The following is a 19,423-nucleotide window of genomic DNA, read 5'->3' on the forward strand; positions in this document are numbered from 1 at the left end:
TTATTTTTGATGCCTCAGATCATTTCTTTATCCACCTTTCAGGTATCAGCCTGGTGGACGATACCTCTCGATGTCTCAAACCGGAATATTTGATGATGTGTAAAGTCTGAAAGAATTTATGGAACAACTAACCAAGATCAACACATCAGTCCAGTCTTTATGAACATATGTGTGCCCCAGAATTTACACTGTACTCGTAGTGAAAAGTGTCAGGACAAAAAAAGGCACTGAAAGTTACTCACATCTTAGTAATAATAGTTTATTGCCCATTGAATAGACGGTCGTCTTTTTTATTACACACCATTCCTGAAGTGTCTGCCTTAAAAGTACCAGTGTAGTGGAAGGATTCAGTTCATGAGAAAGATCCGTATATGTTGAGAACAGGTAGTTCGGTTTGTTTCAGATTCATTTTTTTCGGGAAAGTTGTTTTAAAGATCCAAGAAAGCCATACGTCATAACTAAATAACATCATACGGTTTTATTATTGTGATTTACGTTTTTGCTGTTTTTAAAGAATATGTTAATCCTGTATTTCTCAACGAGATGGAGACCTCAAATAATAATGGTATTTACAGAACCCACGTTTTAAAACAAGGCTTACTTACCAGACATAACTGAATGTAGAAAGCTCTTTTTCAACTCTGTATGCAAATTAGTGAAGTTTTTGCATGTATAATTAAGATTATACTTCAACTGATAGTGTTAGTATCTTTGGCATGTGTACTATAACTGGGTGATGTATTATTCTTTCAGTCTTTGCTAGTAACTGGAAATTACATTATGCTTTTGGTATTACTTTGTAAAAGATTTTCATTTCAGGGAGAAATGTTCACCTTTATCATTCAGCATATTGATTTAAGTATTGATCGTTCCACTCAAAGAGAATCTGAAGCATTAATGGGAAATAGTGGGTGGTTGTTGTTTTGTTTTGTTTTTAATAACCAAAGAGTCCCACAAAATTCTCTAATTTTTAAAGGTGCGTATTGATGCTTTCTGGAAAATAACATTTGGTTATTTAAAGGTAAAATGTGAATCCACTTACTATTATTATTAACACTTAAATTGTGGTTTATGTGTAATAATTTTGTTAAACATGCTTATTATTTTAAAAAAGCATTTTTAAACTTTTGTGTTTAAGCCAAAGTTGGGTATATTTGCAATCATCCATGTTTTATTGCACAGTGAATATTGCACAGTAGAACACAACATGCTTGCAGAGAGTTTTTCATGTCCCTGAAATGTTTACAACTCAGAGAATCCCTGCTGTGGATTCATCCAGTGGCGACTCTTTGTGAGCTTGCCACAACAGTCTCAGTTTAACACCTGCTATTCCGTGTAATTTTTAATAGTGTTCGCTTTCACTCTGAAGTATCCCAGGTTGAAAATGAATTATATGATCACCCTAACAATAAGATTGTATGTTTCTTGAAGGTAATCTTCCCTTGACTCATAATTTTAAATTTTTTATTTTGCTTTTTACTTAGTATTATCATGTAAATTTTAAGAGACAGATCCATGCAGATACTGAAAGGAATAGTGTATCATCCTAATTATCTGATTTTGTTCAGTTTTATGATATTTGAGGTTAGGTCCCTTTTAAAATAATTATAAACGGATAGAATTTATTCTCAGTCAAAGGTTATACAGGCTGCCCATTTGAGAATACACACACAGCCTTTCACTCTAAAGTGTGGTTAGAGAGCTATAGGCCAGAAGCAGAGATCATTTGGTACTGTTTGTAATTTCATGATTGACCATTGAATATCTCGGGCAAATTGTGTAACCTTTCAGTGCCTCAATTTCTTCATTCGTGAAATGGAGATGATACTTGCTATTTACCTACTGATCTACCTCACACAACTATTGTGAGGGTATATTGAGTTGATGTTGATATGCTGGAGTTTAAAAAACAAAACAAAATAAATTGTTTCCTGTGCTACTTTCCCTAGTGATACTTGACGGTGTTAAACGGAGAAACGATCAGCCCAGTTTCTTACAATTACAGAGAAGCTTTTAAGTCCCCAAAGCAAAAACTGTTTTTGGACTAATTTATCTAAAGTGCTTTGAAAATAGTATTGTTGTGTATTTGGTCTTTGGGTTTACCTTGGAATATTTTCCTTAAGTATAATGTTGTTTCTCATCAGGTTTTGTCATGAAACCCAGATGCTGTAGAAGAAATAGAAGCAGAAAAAGAGATTATCCAGTCACTTTTGTAACTTCTAATGCCCTAAAATAAATTGATAGGAATATGTAGGGGAATGTATTACTTTCCTTTATAATAATTGAAGTGTATGTAATAACCTAGCTTCCTTTGTGACTTCTGAGTTATTTCCAAAATAACTTTTGGTTGTTTAAGTCTAGAGTGTTCAACTTTTTAAGCAGAATTTATCTTACAGGATTTTATATATGATCATATAGGAAGGTTACCTGGCTGGAAAATTTGAGTTCATAAGGTAATGATTTAACCCCTGAAGAATAAAGAGTTTATTGGTGGGGGGAACTAAGTTAATATTTGTTAAGCCACCTTGTGTAAAAAAAGGTGGAGTAAGAACAGAAGTTTTCTGTTTGGGGAAGCTTATTAAAATGTAATGACCTCTACTGCAAAACATTACTACTAAATTCATACACTATAAATGCAAAGTAATTTCCTGAAGAATTACTTCTGATAATTAGCTTGTGATGTCTTTCTTATGTAATAATAGATACCTGGTTAAATTTTCTAAATTATTTTTCTAAATAATCATTAGGATAAGGATATCCAGTAAGCCAGTAATTCAAAACAACCACTGCAGAAAGTAATCACCTGTAAGTTGCCAATTAACTTTTGTTACTACATCAGTAACTTGTTCTTATCAGTGGAGCTTTTTTATAAAAATCATTATTAAAATAAGAAGTAAGGTATAAGCCTAATTATTAAAATTTGCTCTCTTACCAAATGAATCAAGGGCTTTCGAGTACTTTCAACACACAAGAGGTCCTCATTTCACAAGAGTGGTAAGAGCTAAATCAAAACATTCAAAGGTTTTCCATTTATAAAAAATAGATCAGAAAATTGGACAATCCACGCCATCAAAAATAAATACTGCGAATTGATTTGTTTTTGGACTCTACTGTTTATTAGAATATCCGTTCTTAAATTTACACTGGTTGTGTACCCCAATGAAATTAAAAGTGGATAGGAAGTCAATTTGTGGGATTTTTTTTAAGTACACTTCAGTGTATGGATGAAAGAATTTCATTTATGTAACAGTAACAAACCTCATTTTTTTATCTTGTAATAGAGTCAGGGAACATTCTTGATGGTGTGTTGATTACCATCTTAAAGGAAAGTAAACTCTCCATATAATTCTCACTGTTCAGTAATGTGAGTTTTGTACTTGTGATTTGAGTGGACCATGCCTGAAAATCACAAGGATAAGTATGTTTGCACTAGAGGCAAAACATGTCCCTGAAAAATCTTAACATACTTGAATCTCCAAAATGTAATGGATCATATTGCATTAAATTCTAAATGTTAAGGAGTAAATGGATTTCGAGTTTTATCTTTCCTTTCTTTTCTTCCTTCCTCATTGCTTTTATATCCTCCTTCCTTTCTGAAGCCTGTCTTTACAGCATGACTTTTAACGTGCTGACAGATTTTTTTTGTTTTGCGTACACAGCTGTTTCTGATGATCAGTACACTCAAAAGGAACTAGTTCTGATTTCACATCCCACTACTTGAATAGCAGTATTGCACCTAAAGTAGTGAAACAGATTTTTCTAGACAACTAAGCAATATCTGAATGTAAATGTGATGTATGCTGGCTTGGTGTCTTGTCTTTAGGTCACTAAAGAGGGCACTTCATTAAAATGAATTACTCTCAGTGTCATGTTTTGGCATAAAAATGGATTTCCAAAAACAGTGATTGTTAAAAACAAACAGAAAAGCAGAAAGATTAAGAAACTTGAGATACCTTTTTATGAAAAGGAATTCATAAATACCCTACATTGTTGTCAAAGTTTTCATTAGGAGAGGTTAGAACAATACAAGAAAGAGGGTTACAGGAGGCCTTCTAAAATATGAATTCCCTCCATGTAGGGTTCTTTTTCCCAATGGACTTTTTCCTGCTCAGAGAGCTAGAAGACCAAGCCGTGTCATCCCCTATCCCAACTCCTGCAGACTAGGCCCTATGAATCATCTTGCCCAGCAGAGCAGGCCCTAGCCCTACCCCATCCTTAATCCCATCAATGGGGACATAACCTCACCTCTAATTCCTTTCACACTCAGCCTGGTCCTCCTAAAATTTCATTATCATTGTCAAAAGATTTGTCCATTGAGGTTGATTGAAGCCTTGCTATAATTTTTAATTTGTTAATGAAGCAAGAATATTGGCACGTTCCTCTTCTCATTGATATCCTAAAAGACATTTGTTTTTAACATACTCCCTGGAGAGAATTAACTTTTTTCTCCTGAAAATCTTTTCTTTAGTGGGTATCTTGATCTCAAATCATTTTATAAAAGGAGTTTTTTTTTTTCTTCTGTATTTAGTGCAAAAGAGTAGAAAGAGTGGTTTACTATGGCAGATATATGTAGGGTAAAGTAATAATTTATTAATCTGACTGCACAACACCATTTTGAGTCAATATTACTGATATAAATCATATCAACCTAGTCACTTAGAGCTGAATTTCTCAAAAGAATGCTGGCTAGCATCTTCCCTATTTAGTACACCAAGTTGTAGGGGAGAGACTTGTATTTATTTTATTAAAAGCAATCCAATGGATTTATTTTTGTCCATACTTTGAAAACAGCTTGAAGGATTTTTCTCATTTTAGAAGGTAGAAAACATGTATGTGGACATGTCTTTTAAATTACTGTAATCTAATAAATATTTATAAATTATAGTATTGAAAAAAGAGCTCTAATATTGATGTTATTTTCTGGTATTTAATTTCTGTAAAATGTTTTTGTAACTAATTGTAGTGCTTTTAAGCAGTTTAAAAATCGTTCTCACATAAGTTCTGCCCACATCGTGTTTCCTTAGGGCAATATTCCAAAGTTTAGTAGTCCAGTGTGAATTTGAAATATTCCTTCCCCCCTTCAGTGTCTTTTTATATATACCACTACCCAAGCAAAGTATACCAAAAGCCTAATTTCTCTGTTGCATTAGTAAAGTACTTGTTATTTATCTAATTCAGTGGATTAGATGAAATAGAAGATAAGTCTTTTCAAATGTGCATCTGATCATAATTTTTCTAAATGTTCATTATGTTCATCTTTGCTGCATGATGCCAAATTTATCTTTAATCAGCCATTACTACCTGATATGTAATGACAAATGTTTTCGTATCTGACCAATGGGTTGTAGATTTAACTATTTTTCTCTGCAGATTCTCACTACATTTTCAAATATGTATTTGGAAAAAGCTGCAAAGTGCTACCTATAAGTAAGTTAGCATCTTTGGCCTTATCTATGCATAATGTTCTCTCGGTTTGGTTTTGACAAACTTGTGGATTTGCAATTGCTTTGTAGTATTTTAACTTATTGTGATGTAATGAATTTTTTTGAAATGTTTATTTGACTAGCTATTAAAATAGAGGAAATTATGTGGCTTTGCATGAAATAAAGTACATTTCTACAAGTTCCTAAGAATTTTGCTGATTATGTGTTTCATTTCATACCATCTTTGAGATTAAACTCCTAAGGAGCCTGAAGCTTTCTTTGTTCCTTACAAATATATTACCACTAATATTATATTACATTAGTAACATTACATTACAAACAAAATATTTTAAGATAATTAAATACGTGTACTTTAGGTTCTACATTACTTTATCCAGTGTTTATAATTAAAACAAGTAATTGTTACAAAAATTAGAAATCGATGAAATTTAAAGCAGGAAAACAATAAAATCAGCAAAACCAAAAGCTGGGTGCTTAAAAATATCAATAAAATTGATTAAATCCTAACCAGGCTAAGAAAACAGAGTTGCTTTCCTTTATACCAAAAACAATTGAAGTTTGAAATTAAAAACACAATACCATTTATATTAGTCCTAGCTAATGCAATTTAAGGCAAGAAAAGGAAATAAAAGATATACAGATTTGGAAGGAAGAATTAAAACTGTCTTTGTTAGCAGATGACGTGATTGTCTCTGTAGAAAATCTAAAGGAATTGACCAAAAAACCTCTTGGAATACATGATTATACTAAGGTTGCAGGATACAAGATTAATATACAAAAGTCAATCACTTTCCCATATAACCAATGGACAAGTGAAATTTGAAATTAAAAACACAATACCATTTATATTAGCACCTCCAACAGTGAAATACTTAGGTATAAACTTAACTATATATATGATCTATCGATCTATCTATACATATATATGTATAAAACGTATTACAAAACTGATGAAAGAAATTAAAGAACCAAATAAATGGAGAGATTCTATGTTCACAGAAAGACTCAACACTGTCAAGATATCAGTTCTTCCCAACTTGATCTATAGAGTCAATGCAATCCCAATCAAAATTCCAATAAGTTATTTTGTGGATATTGACAAACATTCCAACGTTTATATGGCAAAGCCAAAGACCCAGAAGAGCTAACACAATATTGAGGGAGAATAACAAAGAGAATTGACACTTCAAATCTTACTATACAACTGCATAATCAAAACATTGTGAGATTGACAAGAGTAGACAGATCACTGAAACAGAATAGAAAGCCCAGAAATAGACCACACATAGTCAACTGATCTTTGACAAAGGAACAAAGGCAATTCAATGGAGAAAGGATAGTCTTTTCAACAAATGATGCTTGAACAACTGAACAGCCACATGCCAAAAGGGAAAAAAAAAAAAAGGAATCTAGACACTGCTCACTACACCTTTCATAAAAATTAACTTAAAATGAATCATAAACCTGAAACTATAACACAAAACTATAAAACTTCTAGACGATAACAGAAAAATAGGTGACTTTGGGCTTGGCAATGAGTATATATCACACAAAAATGTGTTTATGTGGACAAGAAGACATATAAGAAGAATGTTCATAACAGCATTATTCATAATAGCCTCAACCACAAACAGTTCAATAAACAATAGATTTATTTATCCAACATGATGGATATATACATGAAAAACTAAATGAAGATGAATTAATTGCAGCTATGCAACAACATAGATGAAGCAGTCAATAAAAATAGTCTTTGAGGAAGCCCAGACAGTGGCTTTACTAGACAGACTTTTGTTGCTGTTGTTTTTTATTTTATTTTATTATTATTTTTAATTATTAACATATATTACTTGTTTCAGGGGTACAGGTCTGTGATTCATTAGTCTTACACAACACACAGTGCTCACCACAACACATACCCTCAACAATGTCCATCACCCAGTCTCCCCAGCCCTCAGCCCCCTCCCCTCCAGCAACCCTCAGTTTGTTTCCTGAGATTAAGAGTCTTATGGTTTGAGGAGGGGGAAAGATGGCGGAGGAGTAGGGGACCCTATTTCAACTGGTCCCCGGAATTGAGCTGGATATCTACCAGACCACCCTGAGCACCCACGAAACCAGCCTGAGATGTAAGAAGATCTGGATCTCTACAAACAGAATATTGCAGGCAGTTGGTTTTGAGGTACGAAGTGGAGAGCCGTGATCCTGCGGGCAGATATCGGAGGATAAATGGCAGCGGGAGGGAGCCTGGCCATGGGGATCCTACACCGCCGGTGAGTGACAGCCTCGCGCGCTGCGGAGGGGCACAGACTCGCAGACCGATAGCGTTGGGAAAGGACTTTAGGGCAGCCCCCGGGGTGGAGGACCAGACCGGCGGGGTCGCGCACACGCGAACCGCAGCCCCCCCGACAGAAACCCGGAGCAAGGGTCCCACGCACGCGAACTGCAGCCTCCGAGACGGAAACCCGGTGCGCAGTGTCCCGCCGGTGAACTGCAACCCCCAGGGGTGGAAACCCCAAGCGGCGGAGTCAGGCGCGTGAACTGGGAGCAGCTGGCGGTTTTAGAAGCACAAGGGGCAGAGATGTGCCCGGACCTGGAGGCAGGACTGGGGGCGCTACGAAGGGGCCACAACCCAGGACGCTGCAGTTTATAGCAGCACGGACAGAAATGGAGACGGTGTGGCCTGGAGAGCTCACTGAAGAACAGCCTGCGGTCTCTCTGCTCCAAGGCAGAGGGTTGGAAACGGTCTCTTCTGCTCTGACTCGTGGAAGAGACGCGGAAAGCCACCAGGGAAAGGTGCCAGAGAACAAAAACCCCAAAGACTGATTCCCACTGAGCCCATCTCCCACCACAGGGGCGCAGGGCAACTCCGCCCAAACAGGGTTGCCTGAGTAACAGCGAGGCAGGCCCCTCCCCCAGAAGACAGGCTGGGAAAACAAGAGGCCGGCAACCCTAAGGTCCCGAGAAAACAGGTGCATCTTGCTTGGGTTCTGGTCAATAATTTCGACTCTATACATTCCCTCAAGCAGCCATCAACAGAATGACTAGGAGGAGGAGCCCCCAAAACAGAAAAGACTCAGAGATTATGACTTATGCTGCAGATTTACAAATGGATGCAGACATAACCAAGATGTCGGAGATGGAATTCAGGCTAGCAATTGTGAAGACAATGGCTAGAATGGAGAACTCAATTAATGGCAACATAGAGTCTCTAAGGGCAGAAATAAAAGGGGAATTAGCAGAACTTAAAAATGCTATCAATGAGATCCAATCCAATCTAGATAATCTAACAGCTAGGGTAACTGAGACAGAAGAGAGAATAAGCGATCTGGAAGACAGTATAATAGATAAAAAGGGAAAAGAGGAGGCCAGGGAAAAACAACTCAGAATCCATGAAAATAGAATCAGAGAAATAAGTGACACCATGAGGCGTTCCAATGTCAGAATAATTGGAATCCCAGAGGGAGTGGAGAGAGAGAGGGGGCTAGAAGATGTATTTGAGCAAATCGTAGCTGAGAACTTCCCTCTCTGGGGAATGAAACAAACATTCGAGTCCTAGAGGCAGAGAGGACCCCTCCTAGGATCAAGGAAAACAGGCCAACACCCCGGCATGTAATAGTAAAACTTGCAAATCTTAGAACCAAGGAAACCATCTTAAGGGCAGTTAGGGGGAAGAGATTCCTTACGTACAGAGGGAGGAACATCAGAATAACGTCAGACCTATCCACAGAGACCTGGCAAGCCAGAAAGGCCTGGCAAGACATATTCAGAGTACTAAATGAGAAGAACATGCAGCCAAGAATACTTTATCCGGCAAGGCTTTCATTTAGAATGGATGGAGAGATGCAGAGCTTCCACGACCGGCAGAAGTTGAAAGAATATGTGACCACTAAGCCAGCCCTGCAAGAAATATTAAGGGGGTTCTATAAAAGAAGACCCCAAGAGTGATCTACAAGAGAAATTTACAGGGACAATCTATAAAAACAACGTCTTCACAGGCAACATGATGACAATTAATTCATATCTTTCAATAATCATTCTCAACGTGAACGGCCTAAACGCTCCCATAAAATGGCACAGGGTTGCAGATTGGATAAAAAGACAGGACCCATCCATATGCTGTCTACAAGAGACTCATTTTGAACCTAAAGATACATCCAGACTGAAAGTGAAGGGATGGAGATCCATCTTTCATGCCAGCGGACCTCAAAAGAAAGCTGGGGTAGCAATTCTTATATCAGACAAATTAGATTTTAAACTAAAGTCTGTAATTAGGGACCCAGAAGGACACTATATCATTCTTAAAGGGTCTATCCAACAAGAAGATCTAACGATTGTAAATATCTATGCCCCCAACATGGGAGCAGCCATCTACATAAGCCAACTGTTAACCAAAATAAAGAGTCATATTGATAACAATATGTTAATTGTAGGAGACCTCAATACTCCACTCTCAGCAATGGACAGATCATCTAAGCAGAAAATCAACAAGGAAACAAGAGCTTTGAATGATACATTGGACCAGATGGACCTCATAGATATTTACAGAACATTCCACCCTAAAACAACAGAATACTCATTCTTCTCGAGTGCACATGGAACTTTCTCCAGAATAGACCATATACTGGGTCACAAATCAGGTCTCAACCGATACCAAAAGATTGAGATTATTCCCTGCATATTCTCAGACCACAGTGCTCTAAAACTGGAACTCAATCACAAGAAAACATTTGGCAGAAATTCAAACACTTGGAAGCTAAAGACCACTCTGCTCAAGAATGTTTGGGTCAACCAGGGAATCAAAGAAGAACTTAAACAATTCATGGAAATCAATGAGAACGAAAACACATCGGTCCAAAACCTATGGGATACTGCAAAGGCAGTCCTAAGGGGGAAATACATAGCCATCCAAGCCTCACTCAAAAAAATAGAAAAATCCCGAATTCACCAACTAACTCTACACCTTAAAGAACTAGAGAAAAAGCAACAAACAATGCCTAAGTCACGCATTAGAAGAGAAATAATTAAAATTAGAGCAGAAATCAATGAATTAGAAACCAGAAACACAGTAGATCAGATCAACGAAACTAGAAGTTGGTTCTTTGAAAGAATTAATAAGATTCATAACCACTGGCCACACTTATCCAAAAGAAAAGAGAAAGGAACCCAAATTAATAAAATTATGAATGAAAGGTGAGAGATCATGACTAACACCAAGGAAATAGAACCAATTATTAGAAATTATTATCAACAACTATATGCCAATAAATTGAGCAATCTGGATGAAATGGAGGCCTTCCTGGAAACCTACAAGCTGCCAAGACTGAAACAGGAAGAAATTGACAACCTGAATAGGCCAATAACCAGTAATGAGATTGAAGCAGTGATCAAAAACCTCCCAAAAAACAAGAGTCCAGGGTCTGATGAATTCCCTGGGGAATTCTACCAAACATTCAAGGAAGAAATAATACCTTTTCTACTGAAGCTGTTTCAAAAAATAGAAACAGAAGGAAAACTTCCAAACTCGTTCTATGAGGCCAGCATCACCTTAATCCCCAAACCAGGCAAAGACCCCATCAAAAAGGAGAATTTCAGACCGATCTCCCTGATGAATATGGATTCCAAAATCCTCAACAAAATCCTAGGTAATAGGATCCAACAATACATTAAAAGGATCATCCACCACGACCAAGTGGGATTTATGCCCGGGATGCAAGGGTGGTTCAACATTCGCAAATCAATTGATGTGATAGAACACATTAATAAGAGGAGGGAGAAGAACCATATGGTCCTCTCAATTGATGCAGAAAAAGCATTTGACAAAGTACAACATCCTTTCCTGATTAAAACTCTTCAGAGTATAGGGATAGAGGGAACATTCCTCAAGTTTATAAAATCCATCTATGAAAAACCCACGGTGAATATCATCCTCAATGGGGAAAAGCTGAGAACCTTTCCCTTAAGATCAGTAACACATCAAGGGTGCCCACTCTCACCACTGTTGTTCAACATAGTACTAGAAGTCCTAGCAACAGCAATAAGACAACAAAAAGAAATAAAAGGTATTCATTGGCAAAGAAGAAGTCAAACTCTTTTCACAGATGACATGATACTTTATGTGGAAAACCCAAAAGACTCCACCCCCAAATTACTAGAACTCATACAGCAATTCAGTAATGTGGCAGGATACAAAATCAATGCACAGAAATCAGTTGCTTTCTTATACACTAACAATGCAACTGTAGAAAGAGAAATTAGAGAAATGATTCCATTTACAATAGCACCAAAAACCATAAGATACCTTGGAATAAACCTAACCAAAGAGGTAAAGGATCTATACTCTAGGAACTACAAAACACTGATGAAAGAAATTGAAGAAGACACAAAAAGATGGAAAAATATTCCATGCTCATGGATCAGAAGAATAAACATTGTGAAAATGTCTATGCTACCCAGAGCAATCTATACCTTCAATGCCAACCCGATCAAAATTCTAATGACATTTTTCAAAGTGCTGGAACAAACAATCCTACAATTTGTATGGAATCAGAAAAGACCCCGAATCACCAAGGGAATGTTGAAAAAGAAAAACAAAGCTGGGGGCATCACAATTCTGGACTTCAAGCTATATTACAAAGCTGTGATCACCAAGACAGCATGGTACTGGCACAAAAACAGACATATAGACCAATGGAACAGAATAGAGAACCCAGATATGGACCCTCAACCCTATGGTCAAATAATATTCGACAAAGCAGGAAAAAATATGCAATGGAAAAAAGACAGTCTCTTCAATAAATGGTGCTGGGGAAATTGGACAGCCACATGCAGAAGAATGAAACTCAACCATTCTCTAACACCATTCACAAAGATAAACTCAAAGTGGATGAAAGACCTCAATGTAAGGCAGGAATCCATCAAAATCCTAGAGGAGAACATAGGCAGTAACCTCTTTGACATCGCCCACAGCAACTTCTTTCAAGATACATCTCCAAAAGCTAGTGAAACAAAAGCAAAAATGAACTTTCGGGACTTCATCAAGATAAAAAGCTTCTGCATAGGAAAGGAAACAGTCAACAAAACAAAGAGGCAACCCACAGAATGGGAGAAGATATTTGCAAATGACACTACAGATAAAGGGCTGGTATCCAAGATCTATAAAGAACTTCTCAAACTCAACACCCACAAAACAAATAATCAAGTCAAAAAGTGGGCAGAAGATATGAAAAGACACTTCTCTGAAGAAGACATACAAATGGCTAACAGACACCTGAAAAAATGTTCATCATCATTAGCCATCAGGGAAATTCAAATCAAAACCACATTGAGATACCACCTTACACCAGTTAGAATGGCAAAAATGGACAGGGAAAGAAACAACAAATATTGGAGAGGTTGTGGAGAAAGGGGAACTCTCTTACATTGTTGGTGGGAATGCAAGTTGGTACAGCCACTTTGGAAAACAGTGTGGAGGTTCCTCAAAAATTTAAAAATAGAGCTACCCTATGACCCAGCAATTGCACTCCTGGGTATTTACCGCAAAGACACAGATGTAGTGAAAAGAAGGGCCATATGCACCCCAATGTTCATAGCAGCAATGTCCGCAATAGCCAAACTGTGGAAAGAGCTGAGATGCCCTTCAACAAATGAATGGATGAAGAAGATGTGGTCCATATCTACAATGGAATATTACTCAGCCATCAGAAAGGATGAATACCCAACTTTTACATCAACATGGATGGGACTGGAGGAGATTATGCTAAGTGAAATAAGTCAAGCAGAGAAAGTCAATTATCATATGGTTTCACTTATTTGTGGGACATAAGGAATAGCATGGAGGACATTAGGAGAAGGAAGGGAAAAATGGGGGGGGAATTGGAGGGAGACATGAACCATGAGAGACTATGGACTCTGAGAAACAAACAGGGTTTTAGAGGGGAGGGGGAAGGGGGCATTGGTTAGCCTGGTGATGGGTTTTAAGGAGCGCACGTACTGCATGGAGCACTGGGTGTTATATGAAAACAATGGATCGTGGATCACCACATCAAAAACCAATGATGTATTGTATGGTGACTAACATAACAATAAAATTAAAAAAAAAAAAAAAACACCTAATACAACTCAACACCAAAAAATAAATAAATAAATAAATAAATAAATAAATAAATAAATAAATAAATATCAAGACTAAAAAAATAATAATCCTCAATAATTGTCAAATTAATAGAATAATAAATAACATTTATTGAGTGTTTAAAAAAAAAAGGAGTCTTATGTTTTGCCTCCCTCTCTGGTTTCATCTTGTTTCATTTTTTCCTCTCTTCCCCTGTGATCCTCTGCATTGTTTCTTAAATTCCACATATCAGTGAGGTCATATGATAATTGTCTTTCTGTGATTGACTTATTTCGCTTAGCATAATACCCTCTAGTTCCATCCATGTCATTGCAAATGGCAAGATTTCATTTTTTGATGGCTGCATAATATTCCTCTGTGTGTGTGTGTGTGTGTGTGTGTGTGTACCACATCTTCTTTATCCATTCATCTGTCAATGGACATCTTGGCTCTTTGCATAGTTTGGCTATTGTGGACATTGCTGCTATAAACATTGGGGTACAGGTGCCTCCTCAGATCACTACGTTTGTATCTTTGGGGTAAATACCCAGTAGTGCAATCGCTGGGTCATAGGGTAGCTCTATTTTCAACTTTCTGAGGAACCTCCATATTGTTTTCCAGAGTGGCTACACCAGCTTGCATTCCCACCAACAGTGTAGGAGGGTTCCCCTTTCTCTGCATCCTCACCAATATCTGTCCTTTCCTGATTTGTTAATTTTAGCCATTCTGACGTGTGAGGTGGTATCTCTTTGAGGTTTTGATTTGGATTTCCCTGATGCTGAGCGATGTTGAGCACTTTTTCATGTGTCTGTTGGCCATTTGGATGTCTTCTTTGGAAAAATGTCTGTTCATGTCTTCTGCCCATTTCTTCATTGGATTCTTTGTTCTTTGGGTGTTGAGTTTGATAAGTTCTTTATAGATTTTGTATACTAGCCCTTGATCTGATATGTCATTTGCAAATATCTTCTCCCATTCTGTAGGTTGTCTTTTGGTTTTGTCGACTGTTTCCTGTGCTGTGCAAAAGCTTTTTATCTTGATTAAGTCCCAGTAGTTCATTTTTGCCCTTGCTTCCCTTGCCTTTGGAGATGTGTCTAGCAAGAAGTTGCTGCAGCCGAGGTTGAAGAGGTTGCTGCCTGTGTTCTCCTCAAGGATTTTGATGGATTCCTATCTCACATTTAGGTCTTTCATCCATTTTGAGTCTATTTTTGTGTATGGTGTAAGGAAATGGTCCAGTTTCCTTCTTCTGCATGTGGCTGCCCAATTTTCTCAACACCATTTGTTGAAGAGACTGTCTTTTTTCCACTGGACATTCTTTCCTGCTTTGTCGAAAATTAGTTGACCATAAAGTTGAGGGTCCATTTCTGGGCTCTCTATTCTGTTCCATTGATCTATGTGTCTGTTTTTATGCCAGTACCATACTGTCTTGATGATGACAGCTTTGTAATAGAGCTTGAAATCCAAAATTGTGATGCCACCAGCTTTGGTTTTCTTTTTCAACATTCCTTTGGCTATTTGGGGTCTTTTCCAGTTCCACACAAATTTTAGGATTATTTGTTCCAGTTCTGTGAAAAAAAATTGATGGTATTTTGATAGGGATTGCATTGAATGTGTAGATTGCTCTACGTAGCATAAACATTTTAACAATATTTGTTCTTCCAGTCTATGAGCATGGAACGTTTTTCCATTTCTTTGTGTCTTCCTCAATTTCTTTCATGAGTATTCTATAGTTTTCTGATTACAGATCCTTTGCCTCTTTGGTTAGATTTATTCCTAGGTTACTTATGGTTTGGGGTGCAATTGTAAATGGGATTGACTCCTTAATTTCTCTTCCTTCCATCTCATTGTTGGTGTATAGAAATGCAACTGATTTCTGTGCATTGATTTTATATCCTGCCACTTTAAGCCAGTGATTACAAATGTATTCAAAGAACTAATGGCAGTTGTGTCTAAAGAACTAAATGAAAGTATGAGAACAATGAGAGTGACTACTAATTGTCTTTTGAGGGTGAGGAAATGTTCTAAAATTGATTGTGGTGTTGGCTGCACAACTCTGCAGATATCCTAAAACCTACTAAATTGTATACTTTTAAAGAATAAATTTGGGTTATTTTTTTTTTAAATAGGCTCCACACCCAACATGGGGCTTGAACTCATGACACTGAGATCAAGAGTCACATGCTCTACCAACTGAGCCAGCCAGGTGCCCCTTTAAACATTTTTTTAAATGCTTAATTTTAAAAATGTATCCCTACTGATGTATGTGGAATTGGTGGTAGCACACAGAGAGAATCACGGTACTAATTGCTAAGCTAACTAGGTTGTTTGTACACTTTCATAATGCCTAGCTCTTTCTTTTGAAACACTTAACACACTGATAATTTTTTACCTGTAATGATTTGCTAGACATCTGCTTCCCCTGTCAAACTGTAAGCTCCATCAGGGGAAAGGTCATGTTTTCCTTGCATAGAACTAGATCCACAGAATCTATCATAGTGTATAGTACATAGTAGGCAGAAGGTAAACATTTATTACTGAAAGGTCAAGATTTATAAAAAGACTAGGTCAGATTGTAAGTTACATCTTATTTGACTAGCTTTTTACAGTTATTGAAACCTTTGATATTGCCCCAGATATAATTAGGAAAATTATCCTGATTTGATCATTGAATTCAAGAAGCCTCCTTGGCTTCCTCTCTGGCTTAAAGTAGTGGTCTGTCTGCCACCCCCACTCCCCGATCCAATCAGAACACCCTCGTTAAACTTACTAAACTGACTGCCGTTTGGTCCCATTTATTTTCTCCTCATAATCTTGTGTCCTTTTGGAAGAAGCCTGCCCTGCCCATTGCACTCTGCTGAAATGACAAAACATCTTCCTCTCTCTTGCCCCCAATAATGATCAGAAATTATCCTCAGAGAAATAATTTTCTTCATTGAAACATAACTTTTAACAAATTTGTCCCAACATTAGTTCATTCTATCTTCTTCTTTCTCCTGAACAAATTAAAAAAAAAATAGTTGAACCAGGGGCACCTGGGTGGCTCAGTTGGTTAAGGGTCTGCCTCTTGGTTTCAGCTCAAGTCATGATCTCAGAGTTGTGAAATTGAGCCCCACATCAGGCTCAGTGCTTAGCACAGAATCTGCTTGAGATTCTCTCTCTCCCCCTCTCCCAACCCCTTTGCCCCTCCCACCACTCTCTTGCTCTCAAATAAATAAATAAATAAAATCTTTAAAAAAATAGTTGAACCATTTAAATACACATGAATAGTGGTATACCCTGTGTCCTTATGTTAGGATAAATGTGTATTTGCTTTCTCTCTCTCTCTCTCTCTCTCTCTCTCAGGATGGTATTTCTCAACCTTGGCTGCATATTAGAATCACCTGAGGAACTTTGAACAATACTTATGTTTGGGGCCCACTTTCAGGAAGTCTTATGTAAATTATTTATGGTGAAGTCCAGGCATAGCTATATTTGTAAAGCTCCCTAGGAATTATAGCACGTAGTCAGGGTAGAGACCTTGCCCCTGGAGCCATGTTTCTATCTCTCCCTTCGCCACTCACCAGAGGGCATAGGGCAGGGCTCTCACCTAAGGGTAATCTTTAAGTGGTGGGTCTTCACTTTAGCAAAAGGAAATCAAGCAACTGATGGCTGATCTTCAGTTTATAAATCTGTATCCTAGTTGGAATCTCATTTTTCAGCCCAATTGTGGATCCTGAATTCAGTGCAGAATCACCATAGCAAATGTTTAAACATTATTAGAAGAAAAGTAAGTGAATCCCCAATAAAACAAAGTAAATGCTCAAGTAAAAGCTAACACAGGGAGCGCCTGGGTGGCTCAGTTGGTTAGGCGACTGCCTTCGGCTCAGGTCATGATCCTCAAGTCCCGGGATCAAGTCCCACATCGGGCTCCCTACTCAGGGGGGAGTTTGCTTCTCCCTCTGACCCTCCCCCCTCTCATGTGCTCTCTCTCTCTCTCTCTCATTCTCGCTCTTTCAAATAAATAAATAAATAAAATCTTAAAAAAAAAAAAGCTGACACAGGACATTAATCTTCAGCAAGGTTTTCAGAATTTGTACCACAGAAGAGGCCCTTAGAGGTAGATAAAAGTTCAAAGTCCTTATTCACTGGCCCTTAAGTGGGAAACCCAAGCAACAGTGATCTTTTTGAAAGTTTTGTTGCCAGTGGAGTGTGAAGGCATCCATTGGCCCAGTAGTTGAAAGCAAGAAACCAGCAGATATCACATGCACACAGTTTCTACAGTGGTTTCTCCAATGGAAAATGCTGTTTTTTCACTTATGTTCATGGGACCCTGACATCAAGATGTTTATAGCCCCGGGAAAATAAATCCTACACATGTACATTCAAGAACAAAGTTCACATATGAATGAAGGTCATACAGAGCATCATGGATGAGCTTCAGCATTTAGCCAGTGGAGAGAGATCATGGGCACCAGCTATAGCTGTTAACATCTCCCAGGGCAGGAAGAGCATCAAAAGATGGGTAGGATTTCCATGAGGGGAAGAAAGGAAGAGGGAGGAAAACAGGCATATTCTAAGCCTCAGAAAGAATTGTAGCAAAGAAAAAAAAAACAAGGAAATGACATGGTAGATTTAGAGATCATGAAAAGACCAGCATCTAGAGCAGAAAGTTCTCAGGAGAGAACAATAGAACAGGTTATTACCAAAAGTGCTTTCTAAATATTCACTTCTGGTGCCAAGATTCTTTCATGTGTTTCAAGATTAACACTGTCCATGAATATTGAATATCTCTCCCTCCTTTCTTTCTTTCTTTTCTTTCTTTCTTTTTCTTTCTTTTTTTCTCTTTCTTTTTCTTTCTTTCTTTCTTTCTTTCTTTCTTTCTTTCTTTCTTTCTTTCTTTCTTTCTTTCTTTCTTCCTTCCTTCCTTCCTTCCTTCCTTTCTTTCTTTCTTTCTTTCTTCTTTTTCTTTCTTTTTTGCAGGATTTCATTTAAAACATTTCAAAGGTCATGAAGCTCTAGATGCAACTCAGTGTGGTCATTTGTTAGGAAGGACAGATATGATGGGCTCCTTAATGAGAGTTTCAACCTAGTGGTGGTTGATGCTATAGATCACTGCACTTTCCTGGTTGTTGAAAAACTTGGAAGGCCATTTGTAACCATCCTTACCAACACATTTAGAATTATGATTTTGGGCTGCCTGAGCCTGTGTCTTAGGTTCCAGCATTCTACTCTCCCTGACAGATCACATGGATTTCTGGGGCCGAGTGACGAACTCTCTGGTGTTCTTCATTTAGACTTTGAGAGAATGGTATATTCATGCTGTTTGATGACTCTATCAGGGAACATTTCCCAGAAGGCCCTAGGCCAGAGCTATTTTATCTTTAACTGAAAGCAGAGCTATGGTTTGTTAATTCTGACTATGCCTTTATTTTGCCCGGCCCCTGCTTCCCAACACTTTTATATTGCAGGCTTAATGGTCAAACCTGTTGAACCAATACTCAGGTAAGTAAAACCTTTATGCCTCATTTGGATGTGAGGAATCACCCTCATGATGTGTCTTTAGTGCACAGATAGCAATTGCTCAGACAAAGGTTAAATCTAGGTAGTTTTTTTTTTTAAGAAAAAAATATTACTCTTTTTTTAAGAAAAAAATATTATTTACTTATTTGAGAGAGAGAGAGAGAAAACAAGCAGGGGGAGGGGCAGCGAGAGAGAGAGAGTGGGAGGGAGCAGGAATCTCAAGCAGACTGTGCTGAGTGCAGAGCCTGATGCATAGGGTTTTCTATATAGACAATGGTGTCTCATACAACTAACAACATTTTCTTTTTCCTTTCCAATCATTATTTCTTTTACTTATTTTTTTGTTTGTTTTATTGTTCTAGCTAGAGTTTAT

At 37.6% G+C, this 19,423-nt stretch overlaps 1 protein-coding gene and 1 pseudogene across 3 annotated transcripts in view; both read left to right on the forward strand.

Moving 5' to 3' along the window:
- LMBRD2 (LMBR1 domain containing 2) overlaps positions 1–5,633 on the forward strand; it is a 52,711-nt gene extending 47,078 nt beyond the window's left edge. For 2 of the 3 annotated variants that reach the window (XM_045862421.3, XM_045862431.3), the window contains exon 18: positions 19–5,633. In XM_045862421.3, coding sequence (XP_045718377.1) covers positions 19–103 — 85 coding nt within the window. In that variant the 3' untranslated portion in view covers positions 104–5,633. The remainder of the gene's footprint in view (positions 1–18) is intronic. The other variant, XM_045862442.3, reaches the window with a different exon arrangement.
- On the forward strand, positions 3,396–19,416 carry LOC135365460 (UDP-glucuronosyltransferase 3A1-like; annotated as a pseudogene).
- The last annotated feature ends 7 nt before the right edge of the window (positions 19,417–19,423 follow it).

This window comes from Mirounga angustirostris, unplaced genomic scaffold (genome assembly GCF_029215605.1).
Source record: "Mirounga angustirostris isolate CCGP_5_RB_7025 unplaced genomic scaffold, mMirAng1.0.hap1 SCAF_7, whole genome shotgun sequence".
In the NCBI taxonomy this organism is placed as follows: Eukaryota; Metazoa; Chordata; class Mammalia; order Carnivora; family Phocidae; genus Mirounga; species Mirounga angustirostris.